The sequence below is a fragment of the Rattus norvegicus genome, chromosome 8 (assembly GCF_021556685.1).
Source record: "Rattus norvegicus strain SHRSP/BbbUtx chromosome 8, alternate assembly SHRSP_T2T, whole genome shotgun sequence".
Lineage (NCBI taxonomy): Eukaryota > Metazoa > Chordata > Mammalia > Rodentia > Muridae > Rattus > Rattus norvegicus.
This window is the reverse complement of record NC_141541.1, coordinates 98,050,725-98,073,877: the sequence shown is the minus strand read 5'-3', so window position 1 is coordinate 98,073,877 and position 23,153 is coordinate 98,050,725. Positions and strand designations below refer to the sequence as shown.

Genomic DNA, 23,153 nt, shown 5'->3' with positions numbered 1-23,153 from the left:
TTTCTCGGGCGCCAGCGGGCAGCAGCGGAGCCAGCCAGCAGAAGCCAAGCTGCAGGACTGGGCTGCGCAGAACCTCTGCAGCTAGAAGCTGCAAGCCTGGGGATCATCTCTCGTTTCTTTAATACTTCTTTCTCTTATTAAACATTTCTCTCTCCTTGGCCGCCGCAAGTTGGAAGAGCAGGGTGATTCGAATAATTGGCACAGAGGTTTCATTTGTGGCCCTTGGAGAAATTCTGAGCAAGACATTCAACGGCATCCACGGCATCCACGAGGACAGGGTTAGTTCAGCTTCTGGCTCCGCTTGAGACAGGCAGAGCCCTCTTGGAGCCAACCTGAAGCCGCAGGAGGAGGTGCTGTGGAAGTGATGGCAGCATCCAAGTTCTGGACCAAGCCTCTGGATAAGCAGGTAAGCCTCCCCAATGGGTAAGTGCACCTCAAGGACTTTCTGCTGATCACCTAGATGAGACTAGAGTCTCTCCAGAAGTAAGTCTGCGTTTTTTTAGCCAGGGAAGGAGGCGGGGTTGGTAAGAGAGAGCCTGCTTTTATCACAGGAAATTGTGGGAGACTGGAATGGAAGGATTTAATGTAAAAATATATGTATTTGCATTAACGCGTGGGGATGACATGCGTAGGAGCCAGGGACTTTAGTAGGAAATGGTTGCGATTGGGGCTGGCTGTTAGGCGTCTGGATTTTTACAGGAACTAAAACCAGAGCAAAACCTTACGTTTTTGCATAAGCCTGTGAGGAGTGGGCAATGGCAAAGTGTGATTCTGAAAATGCGCACAAAATCGTAAAGTCTATGTGTCTGAGAATTTCTGAGAAGTGATGGGAGGAGCATTTATAGCTCTGACTTCAATTGACTCCCCCACCCCCACCCATATTCAGTCCTCAGAAAGGTGTCCAAAGACACTGATAGCAATGGACGCCCATACCTCAGGCACAGCCGCACCCCGGATTTCAGCACTTCGGACAGAGCCCTCTCCTCCCTCCCGTCCTGCAGCTTTGAGCCAGAGGCTCGGTTCAGCCCCTCCTCAGCTACCTCTCCGTGGTGGGCGGTGCCTCCGTGGGTTTGGCGAGACAGGACTCTTGAACCGCAAAGACAAATATTTGTGAAGTTCAGCTTTTTTTTTTTTTTTAAATCGGCTTCTAACTGCTTCCTGTGACTACAGAAGGAAGGGGCGGAGTGCAAAGGTATCCTTCTAAGGTTCTGCAAACGCTGCTGCAGCTAAACGAAGTGGCTTCCTCACTTTGGGAGGGTGTATCCAAACTTTCCCAAGTACTTATCTTTCTTAAGTCGCTTGCCATGTGCCAACACCCGGTGCCATACGCTCTATATAGATTGCATAATTTTATATACCACAGTAGTTCTATTTGTATGCTATTTTTATTCCCATTTTTTTCAGACAAGAAAAAACTGAAGCAAGAGTGACTAAGAGGCTTGTCCAAGTTTATACAAAAGGGACTGTTACACCAGACTGAATCTTAAACTCCACCCCAGCCTGCACACGTGGGACCATGAACCTGAGCCTAATTCTCTTTGTGAAACGGCTCTGAACTGGGGGATTCGAGGGGACAGAGCCAGATCAGAGTTAAAGTACTGTCTATGCCTTTGGACAAAGTTACTGTGTGTGTTTGAATTAAGGATCAGTGTTTGGGGCTGCAGCTTAGTTGGTAGGATGTTTGCCCAGCATGCTGAAAGCCCTGGGTAAGACCCTCAGAATCTGTAAAACCAGGCATGGAGGCTGCATTACTGCAATCTAATATTCTGGAGGGGAAGGTGGAGGACCAGAAGTTCAAGGCCATCCTCCTTTACATGTGATGTTTGAGGACACATTGAGATATATAAGATCCTGTTTCAAAAATATGTAAATAATGAACTTAAAATGTTAACATTAGGATAGTGGTTCCCTGGCAGAAACTCTCTCCCTCTCCCTCCCCCTCCCTCCCTCCCTCTCCCTCTCCCTCTCCCTCTCCCTCCCCCTCCATCCCTCCCCCTCTCCCTCTCCCTCTCTCACTCTCCCTCTCACTCTCACTCTCCCTCTCCCTCCCTCCCCCTCTCCCTCTCCCTCCCCCTCTCACTCTACCTCTCCCCTCTCACTCTACCTCTCCCCTCTCCCCTCTCCCCTCTCCCCTCTCCCCTTTCCCCTCTCCCCTCTCCCCTCTCCCCTCTCTGCCCCTCTCAACACGTTCATTGAACTTTAATTGTGGTTGGTGGAATTATCGAGAAAGGATCCGGTAGGCGTAAAAGCTACAAGGCAGTAACGCACAGTACTATTATACTTGGGTTCAGAGCAGGGCAGGGTCCCATGGAAGGGACGCTAGACAAGAGTAATTCAGTGTAACAACCATTTAGGATTTTTAAAGCAGAACTTCTTGCAGGACATTCACATATTACCTATCATTTGATCCTTAAAACAACACTGTGAAGTAGGCAGGGCTTGGGGTTGCTCTACTCATTTGGCAGAAGGACACTTGGTCTGAATTCCAATTCATTATGTCCCTACCTAGCAACAGAGCTGACATTTTAAACAGCTCTTTGCCATCTTTGTTTTGCAGCCCTCCTGTCTTGGAGTTTGGCAATTTCAGCACTGAACATATTTAGACAGATAGTGTTAACATGTGACTTCTAAAGTACCTTTGAATCAACTTAATAAATGCATATTAATTATATTCCCCTTTGGTTCAAATGATCTCAAAACAATCTTTAAAAAGTCACCAGATGCCAGGCTTATTATATTCAGTAGTAGTTGAAAAAGTAGAGGGGAAACAAAATGGAACTATCACCAGAAACAAATGACTATAAAATGTTTATTAGAAAGTCCTGGAAGCATGCTTTGGGTCAGTAAGAGCAAAATCTACTTAAGCCTTTTCAGTAAGGCATTCATAATTGTGAAGATATTCACAAATAGTCTATAGACCTTTCTCTTTTGCATGATGATGTCTCTCAGATTATTGAAGTCTCTGCTTATGTGACAAATGGGGGACGATAACTGAAAATGTGTTGAACCTGAGACTGAAGAGAGTAGCCACGAAGTGAATGATACTATAACATTAAATCTTTACCAAAGTAATTGCTAGTTACATAATTTATGATAGCTCATGTGACTATAGGCATGTTAAACTTTCTGGGGGGAGAAGCCTCTGCATTTATTGTTTTATTTGAGACTTCTAGCAACTTTGTAGAGGTCAGTGGTAGGAAGAGAAATGGCAAAGCAACAGCATGAAGGCCTTTTGCTTTTGTGCAGACCTCTGACCCTATATGACCCAGATAAGTAAAACAATGTATGAATGATAAGAGTTGTAAGAATATAGAGAACTATAGGGTTTTCTTATGCTGAGCAACAAGTAGTCCTCCTTAACATATTCAAATACAATAATTAAAATATACTGAAGAGATGGCTCAGCAGCTTAGAACACATGTTCTTGCAGAGGACCCAGGTTCTAATCTCAGACCCTACATGCCTCACATCCATTCCAGACCCTCTTCTGACCTTCTTAGGTACCTGGCATATGCATGGTATACAGACCCACATTCAAGCAAAACTTAAAAGGTCCTGCCAGTCAAACAGGGCATGGCTGTGGGCCACACCACTCTCAGGCCTTTAATTTGTGGACATGGTCTGAAATACTCAAACCAAAGACTTAGAAAGATGTGGTAATAAACGATTCTAGTTCAAAGAGAAAATGCCTCAAAACCTGTCATTTTTAGTTCCTACTTTTAAATCATGAAGATTGAACAAGATGATGCTTCTAAGCTTACAAGGGACATAAGACTTCTATAGTTTTAAGGACAACAAAATAGCAAAGAGACTTCAAGACAAAGATGGTGCACACTTTTCCGTTGTCATGCCAACCAAACAGTCCATGAGTTAACTTTTGGATGATGTGATATTTAGTTTTCAGCATTTCCTTTGCTGCCCCTGATGCCTTGAAAATCATGTTAGCCATCATAGTTACATTAAATAAGTTAAAGTCTAAAGGATCTTTGAGAGGTGTGTGTAGTGGGCAGGTCAGGAGACAAAATCTTTCTTTGGCCTGGGACTGCTAAAATGGTCTAGTCTGGATGTTCTGGGAACACCAGAGATCTTTCTGTCTCTGCCTGTCCAGCACTGGGTTGCTAAGTGAGTTCTACCACACCCTTCTTTTTCACAGGAGTTCTGGGTCTCAAATCCAGGTCCTCATGTTTGCAAGGCAAGTGCTCTACTGACCCAGCAAGGGGTGTTGTGTTAAAGATAAAATAACGGCTCATGGGGCAGCCAAGGCGATAGGATTTCACAATTCAAAGGATGTATCAGCTGTTTACAGTGAGACATGAAAGTTTAAAGACCACGGTAAGGTGTCCCATCTTCCCACCATTAGGTCTATGTGAGGCACAATAGAAGACAAATTTCAAATTAAAAAAAAATCCTAGGTTTTGGTTGGGTCTCCCATCAAATGCATCACTGGCCAGTTCTGCTTTCCTGGCTTATCCCCAGTTTCACTCAGCCTCAGCCTCTGTAACATGGTAACCCTGATTCTCTTTGCTCCACAGGCTCTTACAGGGCCTCCCAGGCTTCCAATCCATCCCTACCCTCTCACCAGTGATTATGACACCTTTCCCTTTCTCCACTCTGACACTTCCCCAAAACCAGCATTTACTTGGAGGACAACAGTCTAAAGGGTGTTGCTGGTCCCAGTAGTTAGCTCACCACCAATGCCTGTGCCCCTTTACTCCTGACCACTACCACAAGGCTCTCTAAGTTCCTGCTACCCTAGGTGTAATGTCTTCCACATTTTGTTTCAAGAAACTTCCATCCCCCCTTTCAAGGGCTGTCCCAATGGTGTATTCAATAACAGTCCTTTCCTAATGTCTGCCTTTATCTCCTCATGGTATTCTTCTCCCCTGCTGCAATTGGTCCTCTATTCTTGGAATCACTATTCCAAACTGCAATTATTTTACCTAGAGGCCAAGGACATGGACTTTGAGGTGAGACTGCTGGATTCGAATTCTAACGCTGCAACCTGCTACTTAAGTGATTTTAGATAAGTGGCTTTATCTCCGTGATGATGGCCAGTTTAAAATTCAACTTAAGAGAGGGATAATATTACTGTCCACCTCGTGTTTTTGCTGATTAAGTGGCGATGCCCAAAAATATTGTCACTATTCAGAACATTTCTTGGTATATGTCAAGCAGAGCATTAAAATTATTATTATCTTTCTTCTAAATTGTAAGTTCCTGTATCCCATGATCTCTTTATCTTCGTGTCTGATGTGAGTATACAGACTACGTTTGATGATGAGTAAAGGCACAAATAAGCAGATATCACTGGTACTTTAGTCAAGACTTAATTATAAATATCAGAAATTTTAACTACATAGTCAGAGACAAAAATCATACCAACTGAAAGTCTTCTACAGTGCCTTTTCTTGTACTCTAAAGGCAAAAATGAAACAAAACAAAACAAAACCCCAAAACAAAAAAAAAAAAACAACCAAACAACCGAACAAAAAACCTCAGAAGAGAGAATTCTCTCTTTACAAGAGAATTTTGTAGCCATGGATTATTGTTTACCACAAGTATCACCCTAGGCATGGGATGACTGAGTCAGACTGGAGGTTTTAATTTAGTATAGTGGTAGCTATTTATAACCCAGCAGGTTCATGATGGGCTCTGACTTCCTGAGTCCTTTCGGTTACTATCCTGTGCAACATTGAGTGGTACCTTGTGATTTGATTTGATTTTCTTTGAGTAGTAAATGAGGTTGAGTACCTTTGGTGATCATGTAAAGCTCATGGGTCATTTGTGTATCCTCTTTCGGAGGAAGTGATTTGGAGGAGTTCTTTATATAGTCTAGATATGAGTCATTGTAATTTTACTCAACTTTCCCTCTTGAATCTTGATTGATTTTTCTCTTGATTACAAAGGAAGTAGCATTCAGGCTGATGTTTGGAGGATGATGAGCAATTAAAGAAGAGCAGGGAGTCCTTATAGTTAGAGACAAGAGCAGTGCCAGGAGGGGGGAAAGTGGGCATATTTAAGAAACAGTGACATTTTAAGAGAGGCAGAAAGCAAGAAGAGCAGGCATTGCGGGGGATGATTCTGGAAGGTGAGCTGGGGTCAGAGGATGAAGGGCTTCTGTGATGAAATGAGATGTGTTTTCATTAGTTAATGCTTGGAAATTATGCTTTTGGTCTCCAGAGCATGGAGTCTAAGAAGTTTATTGAATGTTGAATAATTCAAGGCTTTAACATAGCCATCATAGGTTATCACCACTAAGGAGATCTTTATAATAGCAGGAGAGTGAGAGAGAAACACACACACACACACACACACACACACACACACACACACACACAGTGGGGGGGCTGAGGAAGGAGATAAAGATCAATAGGGTCTTAAAGGGAAGGGAGATGAGATTAGGAAGGAGATGAAGATATAGCCATGTTGATATATCAGTCTTTCATAGAAACATATAAGCACAATGGCAGGAGGTTAGACTGGCGTCTTCTGGATGATGCATCTGAAGCAGTGGGAATGCACTGGCACAGGGAGATACAGACACAGCTGTTGCTGCTGTTACTTTTAAAGGTGAGAGCTTTCAGGAGTTAGGATAGATGAATGAAATCTCTTCCTTTGAATGTAGTACCGTATGGTGGTGAGGGTGATGGTGTGTGTCCACATTGTGTGCATGACTGCAGAGAGGACATAGGTCAATCTCGGGTGTTATTCCTAAGGAGACATCCACTTTTCTTTGAGACAAGCTGTCTCACTAGGGCCTGAGGCTCACCAATTAGGCTGGGATGGCCGGCCACCAAGCCTTGGAGATCCTTCTGTTGTTAGCTCCCCATTTCTAGGATTACAAGTGTGCTTTACCATGTCCATCTTTTTAAATGGGTTATGGTGATTGAATTCAGGGCATCCTGCTTGTATGATTGACACTTATATGACTGATGAACTAAAGCTTTTTTTTTAAATGTGCATCTATATTTCAACTTCAGCCTAGAAAGTTCTACTTTCTAATTCCATAAACAAATGAACAAACAAACCAGAAGCTGAGAAGCCATTGCTTTGAGTGGTACCAGAAGAGAAAGAATGCTGTGGGTCAAAAAGGAGGAAACCACAGATCACCAGTTCAGTAGGAGCTGGATACCCAGAATGTCCATGTGGAGAGGCCATTCTCGCAGACATTAGTTAATGTAATTGGTACTCGTAGGCTGGCTAGGGCATAGATGCTGGCATGCCCATCCCTCCCTAGCTGTAAAATGCATCTCAAGCACCCAGTGTGGAAGTCCTGAGTCCATGGACTAGTTAATTCATGTGAAGGGAAAAGGACAGAAAACTTGGTTGTGACAAACTTTAGTGGAGGAAGCCTTTTCTGTGTGAACAAAATTCAGCACTGGTATCCATTCTCTGCCTATAGCATTTCAACAAGAAGGATGGCATGGTGGGAGCCACTGTAAATTAGGCAAATGAGAATTCTGATGTCTGCTGGGAAAGTGACAGTTATAGAGACTTTATATATTTGTTGCAGCTTCCTTTCGATGATCATATTCGTTTTAGGAACACAACAAAAAGAAAGAGAATGAATCCCTTCCTAGGCTTATTATTACCTAAAACAATGATCAACATGTTGGTGTATTTTCTGTGAACTTTCCCGATGCACATCAGTAACAATGCCTTTAATAATTATTTGTGAAGCAGACTACTCATTATATGTGAATCACTGCTAAATGCCAAGGATCCAACAGTGAAAAATAAAACAGATATGAATGTTTATTTCCTAAGGGAACTTAGATTTTTAGATTTGTGTTAACAGAGAGCGTAGTCAACACAACCATCTCTTGCATTTTAAAAATAGTACTGTGTGCTCGACACTTTGCTAATTGATTTCCATATGGCCAGGTGGTTGTGTGTTTGTGTGTGTTTTACTAATACGTTTTAGACTTATTCATTTTATTTTATGTGTGTGAGTGTTTTGCCTTCGTGTGTGTATCTGTATCAGGCATGTGCCTGGTTCCCATGGAAGCCAGAGGGTATCAGGCTCCCTGGAACTGGATTTATGGATTACTATGAGCCACCAAATAGGTTCTGGGATTCAAACCAGGGTCCTCTAAAAGGTAACACATGCTCTTAACCACCGAGCCAATGCTCCAGCCCCTGGCTGGGTGTTTTGTATACACTATCTGAAGAACTCTTCAGAATAGGACGTAAGTCACTCTATCTACCACCCCCATTATTGATGAGGAAACTCACTCATAGGCATTAGATAACCTAGTTCAGACAACACAGGTAGGCATAGGGCTGGGACATGATGGTACCTAGACTTTGAAATAATCATGCTGCATAGAAATAGCAGTACATTAATGCTTTCCCTTCTTCTTCTCTTGCTAGGTCTGACTACCCCTGTGGCTCAGAGATCCTGTGATAGCCACCATGATGGATGATGACACTGAGTTGAGGACTGATGGAAACTCTCTCTTAAAAGCTGTGTGGCTAGGGAGGCTTCGGTTGACCAGACTCCTCTTAGAAGGAGGAGCTTACATCAATGAAAGCAATGACAAAGGAGAAACAGCTCTTATGGTGGCATGCATTACCAAACACGTGGACCAGCAAAGCATTAGCAAGTCTAAGATGGTGAAATATCTGTTGGACAACAGGGCAGACCCCAATATCCAGGATAAGTCTGGTAAGACTGCGCTCATCCATGCTTGCATCAGAAGGGCTGGGGGAGAAGTGGTGTCCTTACTGCTGGAGAATGGAGCAGACCCCAGTCTTGAGGATCGAACTGGGGCCTCAGCTCTGGTTTATGCAATAAACGCAGATGACAAGGATGCACTGAAGCATCTTCTTGATGCCTGCAAAGCCAAAGGTAAGGAAGTAATTATTATAACAACAGACAAATCATCTTCAGGTACCAAAACCACCAAGCAGTATCTCAATGTCCCTCCATCACCAAAAGTGGAAGATAGACAGTCGCCACCACTGTGTGCAACTCCTTCTGACGTTGAACTAAAGGCTTCTGGCCTGAGTTCTCCACCCAGTGAGAAGGATGATGACTTCTTCATCCTACAAACAGGACACCAAAGTTGCTGTAGTACTTCTAAGGTCCTTAATGAGCCTGGATCACCCACCAGGAAAGTGTCTAGCCTCAAAAGGGCCCGTTTGCCTCAACTGAAGCGACTCCAGTCTGAACCCTGGGGCTTGATTGCTCCCTCTGTGCTGGCTGCCGCTGCACGCCAGGATGAAACCCATGGCACAAGCACAGACAATGAGGTCATCAGGAGTATCAATGACCTGTCCTTCCCCAAAAGGGGACCCCTCTCCAGAGCCAACAGCATTGACAGTAAAGACCCTACTATGTTCCCCACAGTCCAGGAACAAGTTCTGAAGGTTTCATCTTCAACACCAGCTTCCTGGAAAGCAGCTTATGAGAAAGGTCAGGCTCCCCACCCACGCCTGGCCAGGAGAGGAACGCTTCCTGTTGACCAAGAGAAGTGTGGGATGTGTCCACCAGGACCCTCAACTCTGAAAGATACAGCATCTCTCAAGATGTTGGAAAATGACCTCTATGACTTAGACATACAGCCAGGGGGTGACCCACCCAACTCTATGTCCCTTGAGTCAGGCAAAGGACCTTTAGATAGAAAGAAGCTCAACAGCTCTCACTTGTCCCTTTTCCATGGCTCCCGAGAGTCCCTGGATGCTGTACCAAGCACATCTCCCAGTTCAGTTCGACGCAGGCCACCTCATCTTCTAGAAAGAAGAGGTTCTGGAACTCTCTTACTAGACCGCATTGCTCACACGAGGCCTGGCTTTCTGCCCCCTTTAAATGTGAATTTGAACCCACCTATCCCAGATATTAGAGCCAGCAACAAACCAGCTTCCCCACTTGCTAGTGGCTTAAAATCTATGGTTCCTGTTGCTCCAAATTCACCAAAGAGAGTTGACTTGAGAAGTAAAAAGAAACTCCTTCGAAGGCATTCTATGCAGATTGAGCAGATGAAGCAGCTGTCTGACTTTGAAGAAATCATGGCCTAGAACCCTTTAAAAACAGCTCCCTGGAGCTTAATGTATAGAATAAGGAAGAAACCTAATCTAGAGCAACACATTCCCATACTCCCCCTTCACCCCAATCATGATGTGTGGCAACATCAGAAAACATGGTGACCGGGTGTAAGCTCACTTCTGAGTCAAACCCAACGGTCATTTCAGAGTGTCATTTCTGAGATGACCCCTGGGTGTTGCTGCTGTTGCTCTTGTTGTGCATATTAAAAAGAGCTCAGGTTAACTGGATTTTGGAGATGAAGTTACAGGAACAAAATATATTCCCCAAAGGAAATACACCTGTGTAGTTGGAAAGTAACCATGCAATTTTAATGGTTAGTATTTTCTGTCAGAAAAGCAGAGAGCATAGATTTAAAACATGAGGTTGTACTTGGAATATTCCATTTGTAGTCTATAAAGTGCCTAAAAAGAAAAGGAAGTTTTTATATTTTCTGGAATGTGGAAAAATTCAAAACACCCCAAACTACTATATCTAAACACCTGGGTTCTTTATGATGAAGGAGAAACAAAATGTTCCCTTGTAGAAGAGGTTTTAGCATGCAAGTCCCACCTCTTTCTGCATTGTGAGCATTGCCAAGAAATAGGGACCATTCAGATTCCTTACTAATGTGTTTTATTCATATACTAATCTGGATGTGCCATATCCAGATACCCCAAATACCACATTTATGGTATTATGGCTTTCCTCTGATGTGCCACAGCAGTTGGTAACTCAGAGATGAGCCTTCTTTGAGAAATAAAGCCAGAGACATCACAAAGACTCCATGATAAAACTGTGTAGAGCACGCCCTTAGGAAAAACCACCTATAATTAAGTTGAACTCAGACATGATATAATTGACCCAACCAACCTTTACAAATGTCTCCTGATTATATGGAAAACAGTTTGGGGAGATTTATGGAAAGCATAATGATAAACGACCATGAAATGTGTGCAGATTAAGCACTGCAGGGCGTGGTTCTCCAGCTGGATGCAGCACGAACCAGTTCTATTTTTTAAGCCTAAACATTTAGCAGAGGGGGTGCAAACCATCATTCGTCTTCAATGATCTGAGTCATTTTAGAGCAAGCTGGTTTCTTTACCTGCATCGTCTAGGTGACGGAGGACTTATATAAAGAAAGGACCTCTATAGTTCTTTCAAGGCATGAGCAAAACCCACAGAAGGGGAGGTCTTAGCACATTTGGCGCAATGTAGACATACTCTTAAGTGAGAAGATTCCTGGCCTTCCCCCATTTATTTTTCCTCTCATGCTGTGACGGTGCATTTTTTTCGGTGGTTGAGAAGCTGAGGTGTCTCCACAGATAGCATCATGCAGAGAAAGAATCAGGCTTCGGGTATCATGTTCTAGTATTTGATTGTAGGGAAGTAGCAATACTACCTCAAGTTTCCATTTCATCAGCTGTGGAAGGAGATTCACAACGTCCATGAAGTTGTGCTTAGGATTAAATAATGAAGCATGCAGAAGTGACAGATTATGTGTCTGGCATGGGTACAAATCATTAGATAATAAGTAGCTACTCTTTAAGGTATTTCTTGAGATCCTGGTAATATCAAAAATCTGAAGCAGTAACTGACACCCAATACAAAACACTCAAGCTTAGATAAAAGATTCCAGTGTCTCCATGAGACTTTCAGTGATTCTGTAAATATCAATTCCTAAAAACCCATTTATTACATAAAACAATTGCCACAAAAGCTCTGGTTTTATCTCTTGCATATCTCTATAAGATAATATGATGGAAATTTATCTACACATTTCAAAATATTGTTAGTAATGTTTATAAACAAAATGAAATGCTTATTTTTTAAAATGGATTTCTTTAAAATGACTGCCTACTGGATATTAGAACTTTTGGCTCACTGGGCTGGTAACTGTTTGGGGTGTATGCGCTAGGCATTGTGGAGTGAATAACAGTATCCTGACACTACTCAATGCATGACAGTCTGACACACACACACCCAATGATGACAACCAGAAAAACTCTAGATGTGTCCAGATGTCTTCTGGTTGATGCCCACCAATGTTCTTAATAAATATAGTATATAATATAAATATGCCATGCCATTTGAGAATAACAAAGCAAATTGGTTCAGAATTCTTAGCAATGCACACCAACAGGAGTATTAGAGGTTTTGTACTTTGCAGGAAAGGAATCGTATTAGAAGCAAGGTATACTAAGTGGAGAAGGTCAGGGGCTGCATGAACTTGGTTTAGTGTGAAAACCCTTTAAGTTTTCCAGAACCGTATAGTAGTTCTCACCAAGTAGACATGATAACAGGCAAATAACAGCTCTGAATTCATTAAAGAGAAAAATCCTAGAAATAACCACTGATTTCATCAGTAACACACACACACACACACACACACACACACACACACACACACAGCACACCACAGCACATTTCAAGTACACTTTAAGCTATTATTCATGCTAATTGGAATTAACCTCTGCTGGTTTTATCTAGCTTGGAGAATATGAAGACACTACATGAGAAATTTTCCGTAGTTTTAGCTAAGATTGGGAAGCCTCATTTGTCCTAAGTAGTAACTATGCTACATTCGTGTTAGTTAGCGTAGGTGAAATGCCAAATGAGAAATCGCTCATTCAGAGTAGTCAGCCCATTGCACAAAGACATAAGGTCAGATATGTTCATGCTGGTGTCGGCCAGCTGTGACCTTTCCATCAGCCTTTCTCTAGATAGTCACCAGGACAGCAGCTTATCTCATCACTTCCTGGCGATGTGTGAGTCAAGCGAGACTATCCTAAGCTAGCATGATATCCAAGTTACTGCATCACTGGTCACGCCTGAATAAGTAATCTTGTTCATGTCAATGAACTTCACACAAACGCTTTCAAAAAAATGTTTCAAATCCATACATGCTTTCTAGTCAGGTTAGCATTTCCCTTTGGAATCTAGTCACTCTAGACATCAGCTTCAAACTTTGGTTTTGACAATCTATCCACTTAAGTGTCTGGATTGTTCCTAAATATAACTTAGAAAGTGAGCCTGAAGTTTAAAGTCTAGAACTTTGGTTTAATTTCTAGACATTCCAAAGCCTTGGTTTCTGTTCTGCTTTGTTTTGTTTTTAAGACAAATTACTATCGATTCTATTAGAACTTTGTCAGTAGATGGTACCTTGCCTTTGCAGGTCGTGTGTGACCTTCGTGTTTTGTGTATGTTGGTGCTTCTGAGGTAGCCTACACTGCCTGACTAGTTCTCTGCAGTGCTATGTCCTAGTCTCAAGCAGATGATTGTGCAAACATATATCCAAGTCCGTGCCATGAAACCATTTAGATGTTTCTAAGATGTCAATAAAAGATATATTACCATCCTTCAATGCAATGACTTTTCACTTTCTTTTTCCTCAGAGACATTTCAAGAGTAAGTATTATCTCTGTACATTTTATTTCTTATCTTTTAAAGACAGAATCTCATTATGCTTTGACTGGTACATGGTCTTGAAGATGATATTGCCAGGATCTTCCAGCAATGTTAACTTCAGCAGATCCTCAATATTTTACAATCTCACAATCTGAAAAACAAACTTTAAGTTTTGTGAACATTATGGCTGGTTTCTCTCCTGTGAGAGAAGAATTCAATTGATGAGAATGTGCGTTGCTACTTTCGAAGATAAAGACTTGTCCTTGTTGCTTAGGACTCTCAGGATTGCTTGCATCCCCGCAGGGATGGTAGCACAGACTTATAGTCACTGTATACTCCTCCCTGGGTTCTGTAAGCCTTTTTTTCTGTTAGCATTCAAGATTAGGCAGAAGTATAAAATGAACTACTTGTGATATTTCCCTTGTCCTGTAAATATTAATGTTCGGCAACTCTCTAGACATTGCCAGACTTTGCCACGATTACCATCCATGACACAAAAATAAAGTTAGTCAACAAATGGAGGGTGGGAAGAGGAAGCTCTGTATGTTACACCATTTCTATATGACATATGGTGGGAATTTATCTAAATCCTTAAAAGGGTTGTTAGTAATACTTATAAAGAAAACAAAATGCTTACTAAAATTTTATTCCTTTAAGGCAAGCAAATACTGGATCTCAGACTAGTTTTAACCTGTCTTTTCTCCAGTTCTGCACTGGGTAAAGGGAACCAGAAAGAGAAATTATGGGTGACAGGCCCGGAGGAGGAGAAAATCCTGGGGGATGTAGAAGCAGCACTGAGGATCAAGGCTACACTTGCTCACCATGGAGGCAGGGTGCGTTCCTGAGACTGATTAAAAGCTTGGGACCCAGATAGAAGCTTGGGTCCAATGAATGCAAATTGTTTCTTTCCAGAGTGAAACTGTAGAGAGAAATGGCTACATGGTTCAGCTTGATGGGAAGACATCTCTGATGGGTAATCTTGACTGTCAATTTGATGAGAATATGAAGAGATTAGTAAGGCTCATCTTTAGGTATGTCTGTGAGGACTTTTCCAGGAAGGGTCAAACAGAGACAAGCTGCCCTGAATGTGGGTGGTACCATTCCCATAGGCTTTGGCCAAGGAGACAAGATGAGGTAAAAGGCAATGCCCTGATGTGACTGCTGGGCTCCACCCTGCCCTGCCCAGTGATGGAGTGCAATCTCAAAAACTATGGGTCAAAACAATTTCTTCTTCCCTTAACTGGTTTTCTCAGATATTTGGTCATCGTGACCTAGGAAATCCCTCCAAAGAGACCTTCATCTCAGATGACTCTAAGCTGGGTCAAGTTGACAATTAAAGCTGATTAGGAGAGCATAGAAATATGGGATCTTTATTTATTGCTTAAATTGCCAGATAAAGATGTTTGCACAGTAAAGAATGGACCTGGGGAAATAAAAGTAAGTAAATGCTGCCGCAGAGTCCGTCTGAGAGCTTTCATGGAGCTTCTTAGCAGGATGTGAGAATGTGACAATGTCAGCGTGTGTGTGTGTGTGTGTGTGTGTGTGTGTGTGTGTGTGTGTGTGTGTGTGTTAGGGGCATGGCATGAGAAATATCTGAGAGAAGCGATTTAGAGGGGGGAAAATTAATTTCGGCTAGTGTTTTCACTGTATGGCTGGCTGGCTCCATTATTTTGAATGTGATGGGACACCGCAGCATGGTGGGGAGCAAGTGGTGGAGCACAGCTGCCTACTTTGTGGCAGCCAGGACACAGAGAGGAACGGGAGTGGACTATGCATAACATATTCCCTTCAAAGGCATGTCACCTAACAACCGACTTCCTCTAGATAGTCCTCACCCCCTAAACTTTCCACCACCTCTAAATAGCTTCAGCAGCTGAGGATCAAGCTTCCAACACATGAAGCTTCTCAGGGGAGCACTTTACATCCAATCTATGACAAGAATCCTATGGACCAAACCCAGAAGATTGGCTGTGGAAGCCATTTGTAAATCATAGAGATACATTTTAGTGGCAGCTACTTGGGAAAAAAAAGGGTAGTAAGTCTGGGTGAGGCTTGAAGGAAAGTGGGAAGAAAGAGAAAGGTGTGGGAATGTCAGAGAGCCAGGTAATGTCCAGATATACCAATTCCTAATGAAAGAAGCCCTGACATCCTCTCAGAGTCCTCTGACTTCTCTTGACTGAAGTGCTTGGAATCAGAGACACTTCTAGGGAAGAGGGTAATGCTCTCCTCATGTGGATAGAAGGACCTAAATTAACTCTTTAAAGTATTCCATTTCAACTGCACAGTCTCTAACCCTGTCTCACCGCATTGCCAGCTAGTTAGCTGCCCACTGAATTTGATTCCTCCTTTCTCCTCCTTCCTGTAAGATCCTAGTAAGTTTGTTCATGCAGCCAGCCTATTTCCTAAGAGCTACTTTGACTGAGAGAAGCTGAACCCATCTCCTAAGAGGAAAGTTCTGGTTGGGATGAATTCCTCGTGGTTGCTACAGGATCCAGCATAAACCACAGGTCACGTGACTTTCCCTTTGTCAGTGCTTTGGATCAGAGATGACGAGTCCATAGCTTAAGCCAGACAGACCAGCTTCCCTGAAGAAGAGGACTTTTGTTCTGTGCATGAGGGATTGGTCTTTTAAATTCCTTTTAGCAGTCATAATTAATAAATTATATTGTCTTACACAGATTTTTTGGTTGGTTTGATAAATTTCATTTGACAATACATGAACAGAGTCCAAGGGTAAATCCAACAATACAGAGGAGGGTAATGCTAAGAGAAAAGGAAGGGAGAAGAGAGGAGCAGAAAGAGGAGGTGAGAGGAGAGAAAGGAGGAGGGTTGATAGGAGAGAAAAGAAATGGGTCCAAAGCCCAGATAATTCTATGCCTGGAGTCCATATCATTTCCAAGATTTATGCTATGTGAGAGAATGTATTCTTGAATTATATAATATAGAGTCACTATTCATGAAATATACAGTTCAAATATAGATGAGTTCATACATAGTCTCTTTTATTCAATTACATTTCATGGGTGTATTTATCTCCCAACACCTGTATCACAGCATACTATTCTAGAGTTTTGATTCACTTTTAAAAATCATGGGAAAAAGGGTTGGGGATTTAGCTCAGTGGTAGAGCGCTTGCCTAGCAACCACAAGGCCCTGGGTTCGGTCCCCAGCTCCGAAAAAAAAAAAAAAAAAGAAAAAAAAATAAAGACCTTCTTCCCTCTGTTTAAAAAAAAATCATGGGAAAAGTCCACTCTTCCTGTTGGACAAATTGTTCCTTACACAGTTCATTCAAAGCTAAAGTTGTAACTGAGATTATGAATAAGAGTCTATTAGTTATGCTTTTTCTAATTAACATCTTTAAAGATTAAGTTTTGCAATCCAGAGACATGAATTGCTACTCTAAAACTTCAAACTTTCGCTGTCTTTATCCTATAGTGAAATATTTGACTTTCTTCATAGAGATCTTAACACATCTCTTTTTATCCCATTACTAGTTATTTAATACTTCTTTTGTGACTATGATCATGATACTGTTTCTTATACCAGCAGATATTATAAGCCTGTAGAAAAGTCTAGACTTCCCTTTTTAAAAAAAATTTAGGACATTAAAAAATGTGGGTTTTGTGAGTGGGTGTATGTGAGTGTGTATGTATGTGTGTGTATACATATGTGTGCATATGTGTATGTGCATATGTGTGTGATATACATGTGTGTGCATGTATGTATACATGTTGAGGACAGAGCTTAACTTTGCAGGAATTGGTTCTCTTTCTCTCACCATATGCATCCAAAGGGTAGAACTCAGGTCATCTGGCTGAACAGCAGATACTTTTTGCCACTAAGCCACTTCACCAGATCTTGGTTTTCTTCATTTACTGTGAGAAGGACAGCAGGATTTTTTTCTCCTTAAAAATAACAAACGATCCCAGAATTCATATGGAGTAGCAATGAGCTAGAAATAGCTAAACTGGATCTGAAGATCAATAATAAGGAAGCCCATGGTACCAGATGAGGAGATTTAAAAAGCAGCAGTCATTAAAGCAGTGTAACAGGATTCAGTAATACATAAGTGACCCAGGAAACCAGAAACTTTGTAGGTTAAAAAAAAATCAGGTATGATAGAGACAACTTTTCTGGCCAATAAATAAAGCTGGAATAATTTGTTTTCCATGTAAAATAAAATATAAAGATGAAATTGGATCTTTATTTAACAGTATAGCATTAAAATGAGAATAAAAATAGACAATTTTTCATTTTTGTATTTACAAATGAAATTGACGCATACTTTTCCTTTTTAACACTCTTTATCCGTGGATTTGAAGTCTCACAGAAGTTATATGCTGAAAACATGGTCCCTAGTCTGTGGTACTACTGGGGGGTGGGGCTTAGTAGAAGTTAGCTATCCACAGTATAAGGAATCAAGGAGTCTCTCTCTGTCTCCATGTCTCTGTCTCTTCCTTTCTGCTACCACAAGGTAAGCAGCTTAGCTTTAATGAGAGTGTGACAAAGAGTTTGCTCTTTCCTCGGTGTTTTGTCACAGCAGAAGCACTAGCACAGTTGGATTCTGATAATGGGAATAGTCTCTCACTTTTATATTCTCTGGGCAGGTTTATCTAACAGGACTGAAGTGATTCTTGATCATGTGCTCACTCAAAAGACCTTTAGGATGTGGACCTTGCTGGTAACTGCCTCAGCCAGGGGAGACAGCCTGTGCAAGCGTGGATGCACACGGGTGCAGAGAGATCCTACTCCTATTTTATAAAGAGAAAGAACCAAGGTATAGTAAGGTCAGGTGACTTCCCCAAGGCCTCCCCACTGGGAAAAGATAACCTAGGATTAGAACTCAGGCACTTCGGGCCTAAATCCTTCCTTCCTTCCTTCCTTCCTCCCTTCCTTCCTTCCTTCCTTCCCCCCTTCCTTCCTTCCTTCCTTCCTTCCTTCCTTCCTTCCTTCCATCCATCCTTCCTTCCTTTCTTCATTTATCAGGTAATTGGATACTAAACTTTTAAGTACCAGCCGTTTTACTTTTAATGATATGACATAAGAAAACACTGAGTCCAAACGATTTATAACAAAGTGAGACTGATTTGGACTACATTTCTGGGGCTGGGATAGTTTTACAGCATGGTGATGGGAAGAGCCCCGTGCTGCTTTACCTCACTGCAGAAATCAGGGGATAAAAAGGCACCTGTCAAAGGGACAAATGCACACAAGGGACCGGATGCCTTCTAGCAGCCAATCTCCTGGGCATGCACAAATCTTTTCAAGAGGGCAGAACCCTGCTATCCAAAGATCTTAAAGGTCCCATACCCTCTCTGTGAGTTACATTGACAGCTAGATTTTTACATGAGTTTACAAGGACAACACACTTCAAAACTGTAGCATACTTAGTGGACATAGGGTTTCTTAGATTGGGCTCAAGAAATTCAGGGCAGCGATTTGGGCTATTCTGATTTACCAAGGAATGCCCTAAAGAAGATGGGGAAACAGGAATGAGAAAGGGAAAGGTCCCAGGAATTAAAGGTACCCTGCGTACTCAAGGATGCTTCCCTCTGGACCCCAGATTAGGCATAGGTCACTCCAATTTCCTAATACAAACCAAATACAAAGATCCTTTATTAAGCAAGGTGGCTGAATATGAATTGGACAGAAACAATAGCAAACAGTTTTGCAAGTTTTAATTTTAAGAGGTGCGGGGAGGAGGTTTGTGTCAGAATGAGCTAAGATGAGTTGGTGATGGGTTGGTTGGGTATTTTCATTAGGGTAGCAAATGGGAATTTTGATTGCTGAACTTTGATTTTTTGATAGCTGGACCTTGGTGACCAGCCTCAGGAATGAGTCATGTATAATACAGTGGCCAAATAAAGGAATAGGCTTTGATGACTAGCTTTAAGAATGTAATCTAATGGTTTAGCATGAGAAAGGGAAGGGGGAAGGGAGAAGGGAGAAGGGAGAAGGGGAAAAGGGAAAAGGGGGAAGGGGAAAAAAGGAGAAGGGGGAAGGAGGAAAAGGGAAAGGGAGAAAAGGGAGAAGGGGGAAGGGAGAAAAGGGAAGGGGGAAGGACAAAACCTGCCAATTCCATGGTTGGCATGCTTGACTCTCTTAGAGCCCTTTAGATATGACCTCACGGGAAATGTTGCTTGGCCAGGTCGTCAGAGAGAGGCTGTAGAAATAATAAAACTCACAATGATATTATTTCTCCGCAATGCAAGGGGCTCAGAGCTGTCATTCTAGCTTCTGACAATGATAGATGTAGACAAAGAGAACAGGCAATTTTTCTCCTATTAATCTGGGAGTAATTCTAGGACAAAATATAGACATGCACAAGCTGAGTGGTGAACGCAGCTGGATTAGACCTTAAAGAGCATCAGGTGCTCAGGGCTAATCTCCTCAGCCTCTTCCCAAGTCAGGGCTTAAAAGTTACATCCGTCTAAGAAATTACTCATTTCCCTTCTAAATTTATCATTTTGGGGCATATAATTATTCATAATCATGTTTTGAATAAGATTTCCAAAGCCAGTGTTTGGTTTTAGACTTTCTTTAATTCTCTTGAAAGAGTCTTGTTGTAGCATGAACAATTTCAGTCTGGTAAAGTCCAGTTCACTGATTTGATCTCTTGTTACAAGTTGTGATTTGGGTCTTCTAAGAATTCTCTAACAACTCCAAGTCATAAAAAAAATTGTCTTATGTTTTCTCCTGGAAACTTTGTGGTTTTGAACTTTACATTTAGAAGTGCAACCATCTTGAGTTGTCATGCATATGATATAAGATATGGATTTATGGTCATGGTTTTGGCATGTGGATATCCAGTTTTTCTGGCCTTGCTTGCTAAATAAATACTCATTTTGTATGTTGTCAAAACGCAGTTGTCCATATACTTGATCAAGTTCAGTTATACATACATTTTTCTAGAAATTAATCAGATAATTTAAAATTTTTTTGGGAATGACACAAATGGCCTTCAAAAGCCAATGTTGAAAAAGAAGAACAGAGTTGAAAGGCTAACGTTATGGGCTTTCATATCTTACTAAAATTCTCTAGTAATCGTGAAAATGCAGGGTTGGCGAAGAGATAGACTAGGGGAGGATGAATGCATACACAAGACATGGAAATGGCAATGAATTATTTGCATATACTAGAACGTGGATTATTTGCATATACTAGAACATGGATGAATTTTAAAATAATCATGTTGTTTAAGAGGGCATGCTAACAGTGTGTTATTACATGATTCCATTTGTTCAGTATTCTAGAAAATTCTCACACATTGGGTAGTGAAAAATCCGTTATTCTGAGAGTGACGTGGAGGTGGAGAGGGCTTATGAAGCATGAGGTGGCTTTAGAGTTGAGGTACATGCTTATTTTATGATTGTGACAGTAGCCTTGCAGGTGCACATATCTGAAAGCTAACTTAACTAAACATTCTAAGCATATTTATGTTGCACATAGATTACGTATATGCATTATATGCATATGAATTTTTACCAAAGTCTCTTAATAAGTCGCCCTTTGTGGATGGTCCATTAAGGTTGATTTTCAACTTGACAGGATCTAGAATCACTCAAGAGGCAAACCTTCAGACACACCTTTTGGGATTATTTAGATTAGATTAGCCTCTGGAGATTATCTTGATTAGGTGTAACGAGGTTGGAAGACACACCATCAACAAGGGCGGCACCATTCCCTAGGCTTGAGTCCTGGACTGCAGATAAAGGAAGAAGTTAGCTCTGAAGAGTGCTTCATTGCGGTTTCTCCTGGCTGTGGATGTGATGTGGCCAGCTACTTTGACGTTCCTGCTGTCTTGACTTTACTACAATGTGTGTGTCAACAAACAGGAAGTCAAAAATAAATCTTTCTCAAGTTGCTGTTTCAGTGTGCTTTGTAACCATAAGTAGAAAATTAACCAAGACACTCTAGACACAGAAGGAAGAATCCAATAATGATTATATAAAAGGAATGATGAAGTTCATGTCAAGTGTAGATGAGAGGGGAGGAGTTAAGAGAGGCTGTGTGTAATGATGGGTCTCAAAATTGAGTTGACAGACCCTCTGGGCAAAGAAGCAACAGCCTCAGACAGAGTCATAGAGTTTGACAAAAACCAAGACAACACAAAGCAAACAAACAAAACAAAACCCCCTAAACCGAAACCCAAAACCAAACAAAATTAAACTAAAAGAGGAGGACACCTTGACTGCTCCTAGGTGTGCAGAGGAGAAGTTTACTGTAGGTAAAAGGGAGATGTTAGCTAAAGGCAGACATCTGGGAGAGGCAGAATGACTATGACCCTGCACAGGACTATGTGAGGAGATGGGGAGGGGAGAGGGGAGAGGGGAGAAGCAGGAGATCAGGAAATCAAGAGGCCAGGGAGGTAAAGGGTGAAAAAGAACCAGTGTAAGCAAAATGCCTGGATTATATAGGAAAGAACCATTGGAGAAAGAACAATTCAGTCCCTGGGTTGGAAAGTTAAGGGTGGGGGTGGGGGTGTGGGGTGGAATATGCCAGCCATACCCTGTAACAAGTAGGGACTGAGGGATGCTGAGAGAACCTGGCAACCAGTGTCTGGTTTAATATGTTAATAAGCATCTTAGTTTTCCTTTTGTCTCCAGGGGTTGAGACCTAACAGTCACTCTCACAGCCTGTGAAGCCCAAAGGAGCCTTGTTAGGACAGAGGTGGTGGCAGGAGTGGGTTGGGACCAGGAGGAAGGTGATGTTCACTGGAGTTAGGAGTTGATGACCACGATGCAGGTCTGTCATCACGAAGCAGGAGAGTGGCATGCTGAAGCTCTTCACTGTTTCTCCAACCCTGATTCCTGTTCATTGTCCCTGTGAAGCTGTCAGAGTAAATATCCCAGAATATCTGGGATTGGTAAACAGACTGATGGGGAAAGTTACCTCAGGGCAGCTCCATTTCTGGAACGTCATTGTCCATTCAGTTTTGTCTTCATGACTCTTTGCTGCTTGCTAGGCTAGGTGATGATCCAGAAAGTAGCTTTAAAATAGTGTTTTTACTTCTTTTCAGGGAGAATTTAAGCTTAAATAATCTAACCTGCCTTTCCTTGAAAATTCTAGCATCTGTTCTGTATATCAGCAACAACATTCTTATTATGCCTAATTTTACCGAAACCGGCTAGAGATGGATCACGTGCTGGTTAGTTTTGTGTCAACTTGACACAAACTAGAGTCATTTTCAAAGACGGACACCAGTTGAGAAAACTGCCACACTAGACTGGCCTCTGGGAGAGCCTGTGGCACATTTTCTTGATTGAATATTGATGTGGGAGGTTCCAGTTCATATGGTTGGTGTCACAGCTGGTCTGATGGTCCTGGGTAGTATAGGAAAGCAAGGCGAGCAAGCCAGTAGGCAGCATCACTCCCTGGCTTCTGCTCCAGTTCCTGCTTCTAGTTCCTGCCTCTAGGTTCCTTTCCTGGCTTCCTCCAGTGATTACTTATAAACTATAAATGAGATAAACCCTTTCCTTTCCAAGTTGCTTTTGGTCATTTTATTTTATCACAGCAATAGAAACCCTAATCCATTTGGACTTAACTAAATAACTTGGGATTTCTGTCAGCCTGGGTATCTGAATGATGATATGGGGAAGTCTTTGCTCCCCAACCTGTGAGAAGTATATATAGCAACTGAAGATAAACCTTATTTTGCTGAGTCATAAGATTTTGGGGGTCAAATTTTATGGCCTTTCCTATACTGACCAATATGCAAAAT

General features: G+C 41.9%; 1 protein-coding gene across 1 annotated transcript; it reads left to right on the top strand.

The window, feature by feature from the left end:
• Window positions 1–4: 4 nt before the first annotated feature.
• Window positions 5–10,451, top strand: Ankrd34c (ankyrin repeat domain 34C). The gene is given in 2 exon segments (NM_001106845.1): window positions 5–406; window positions 8,374–10,451. A coding segment is annotated over 1 exon segment (1,605 nt). The 5' UTR covers window positions 5–406; window positions 8,374–8,415; the 3' UTR covers window positions 10,021–10,451.
• Window positions 10,452–23,153: the final 12,702 nt, after the last annotated feature.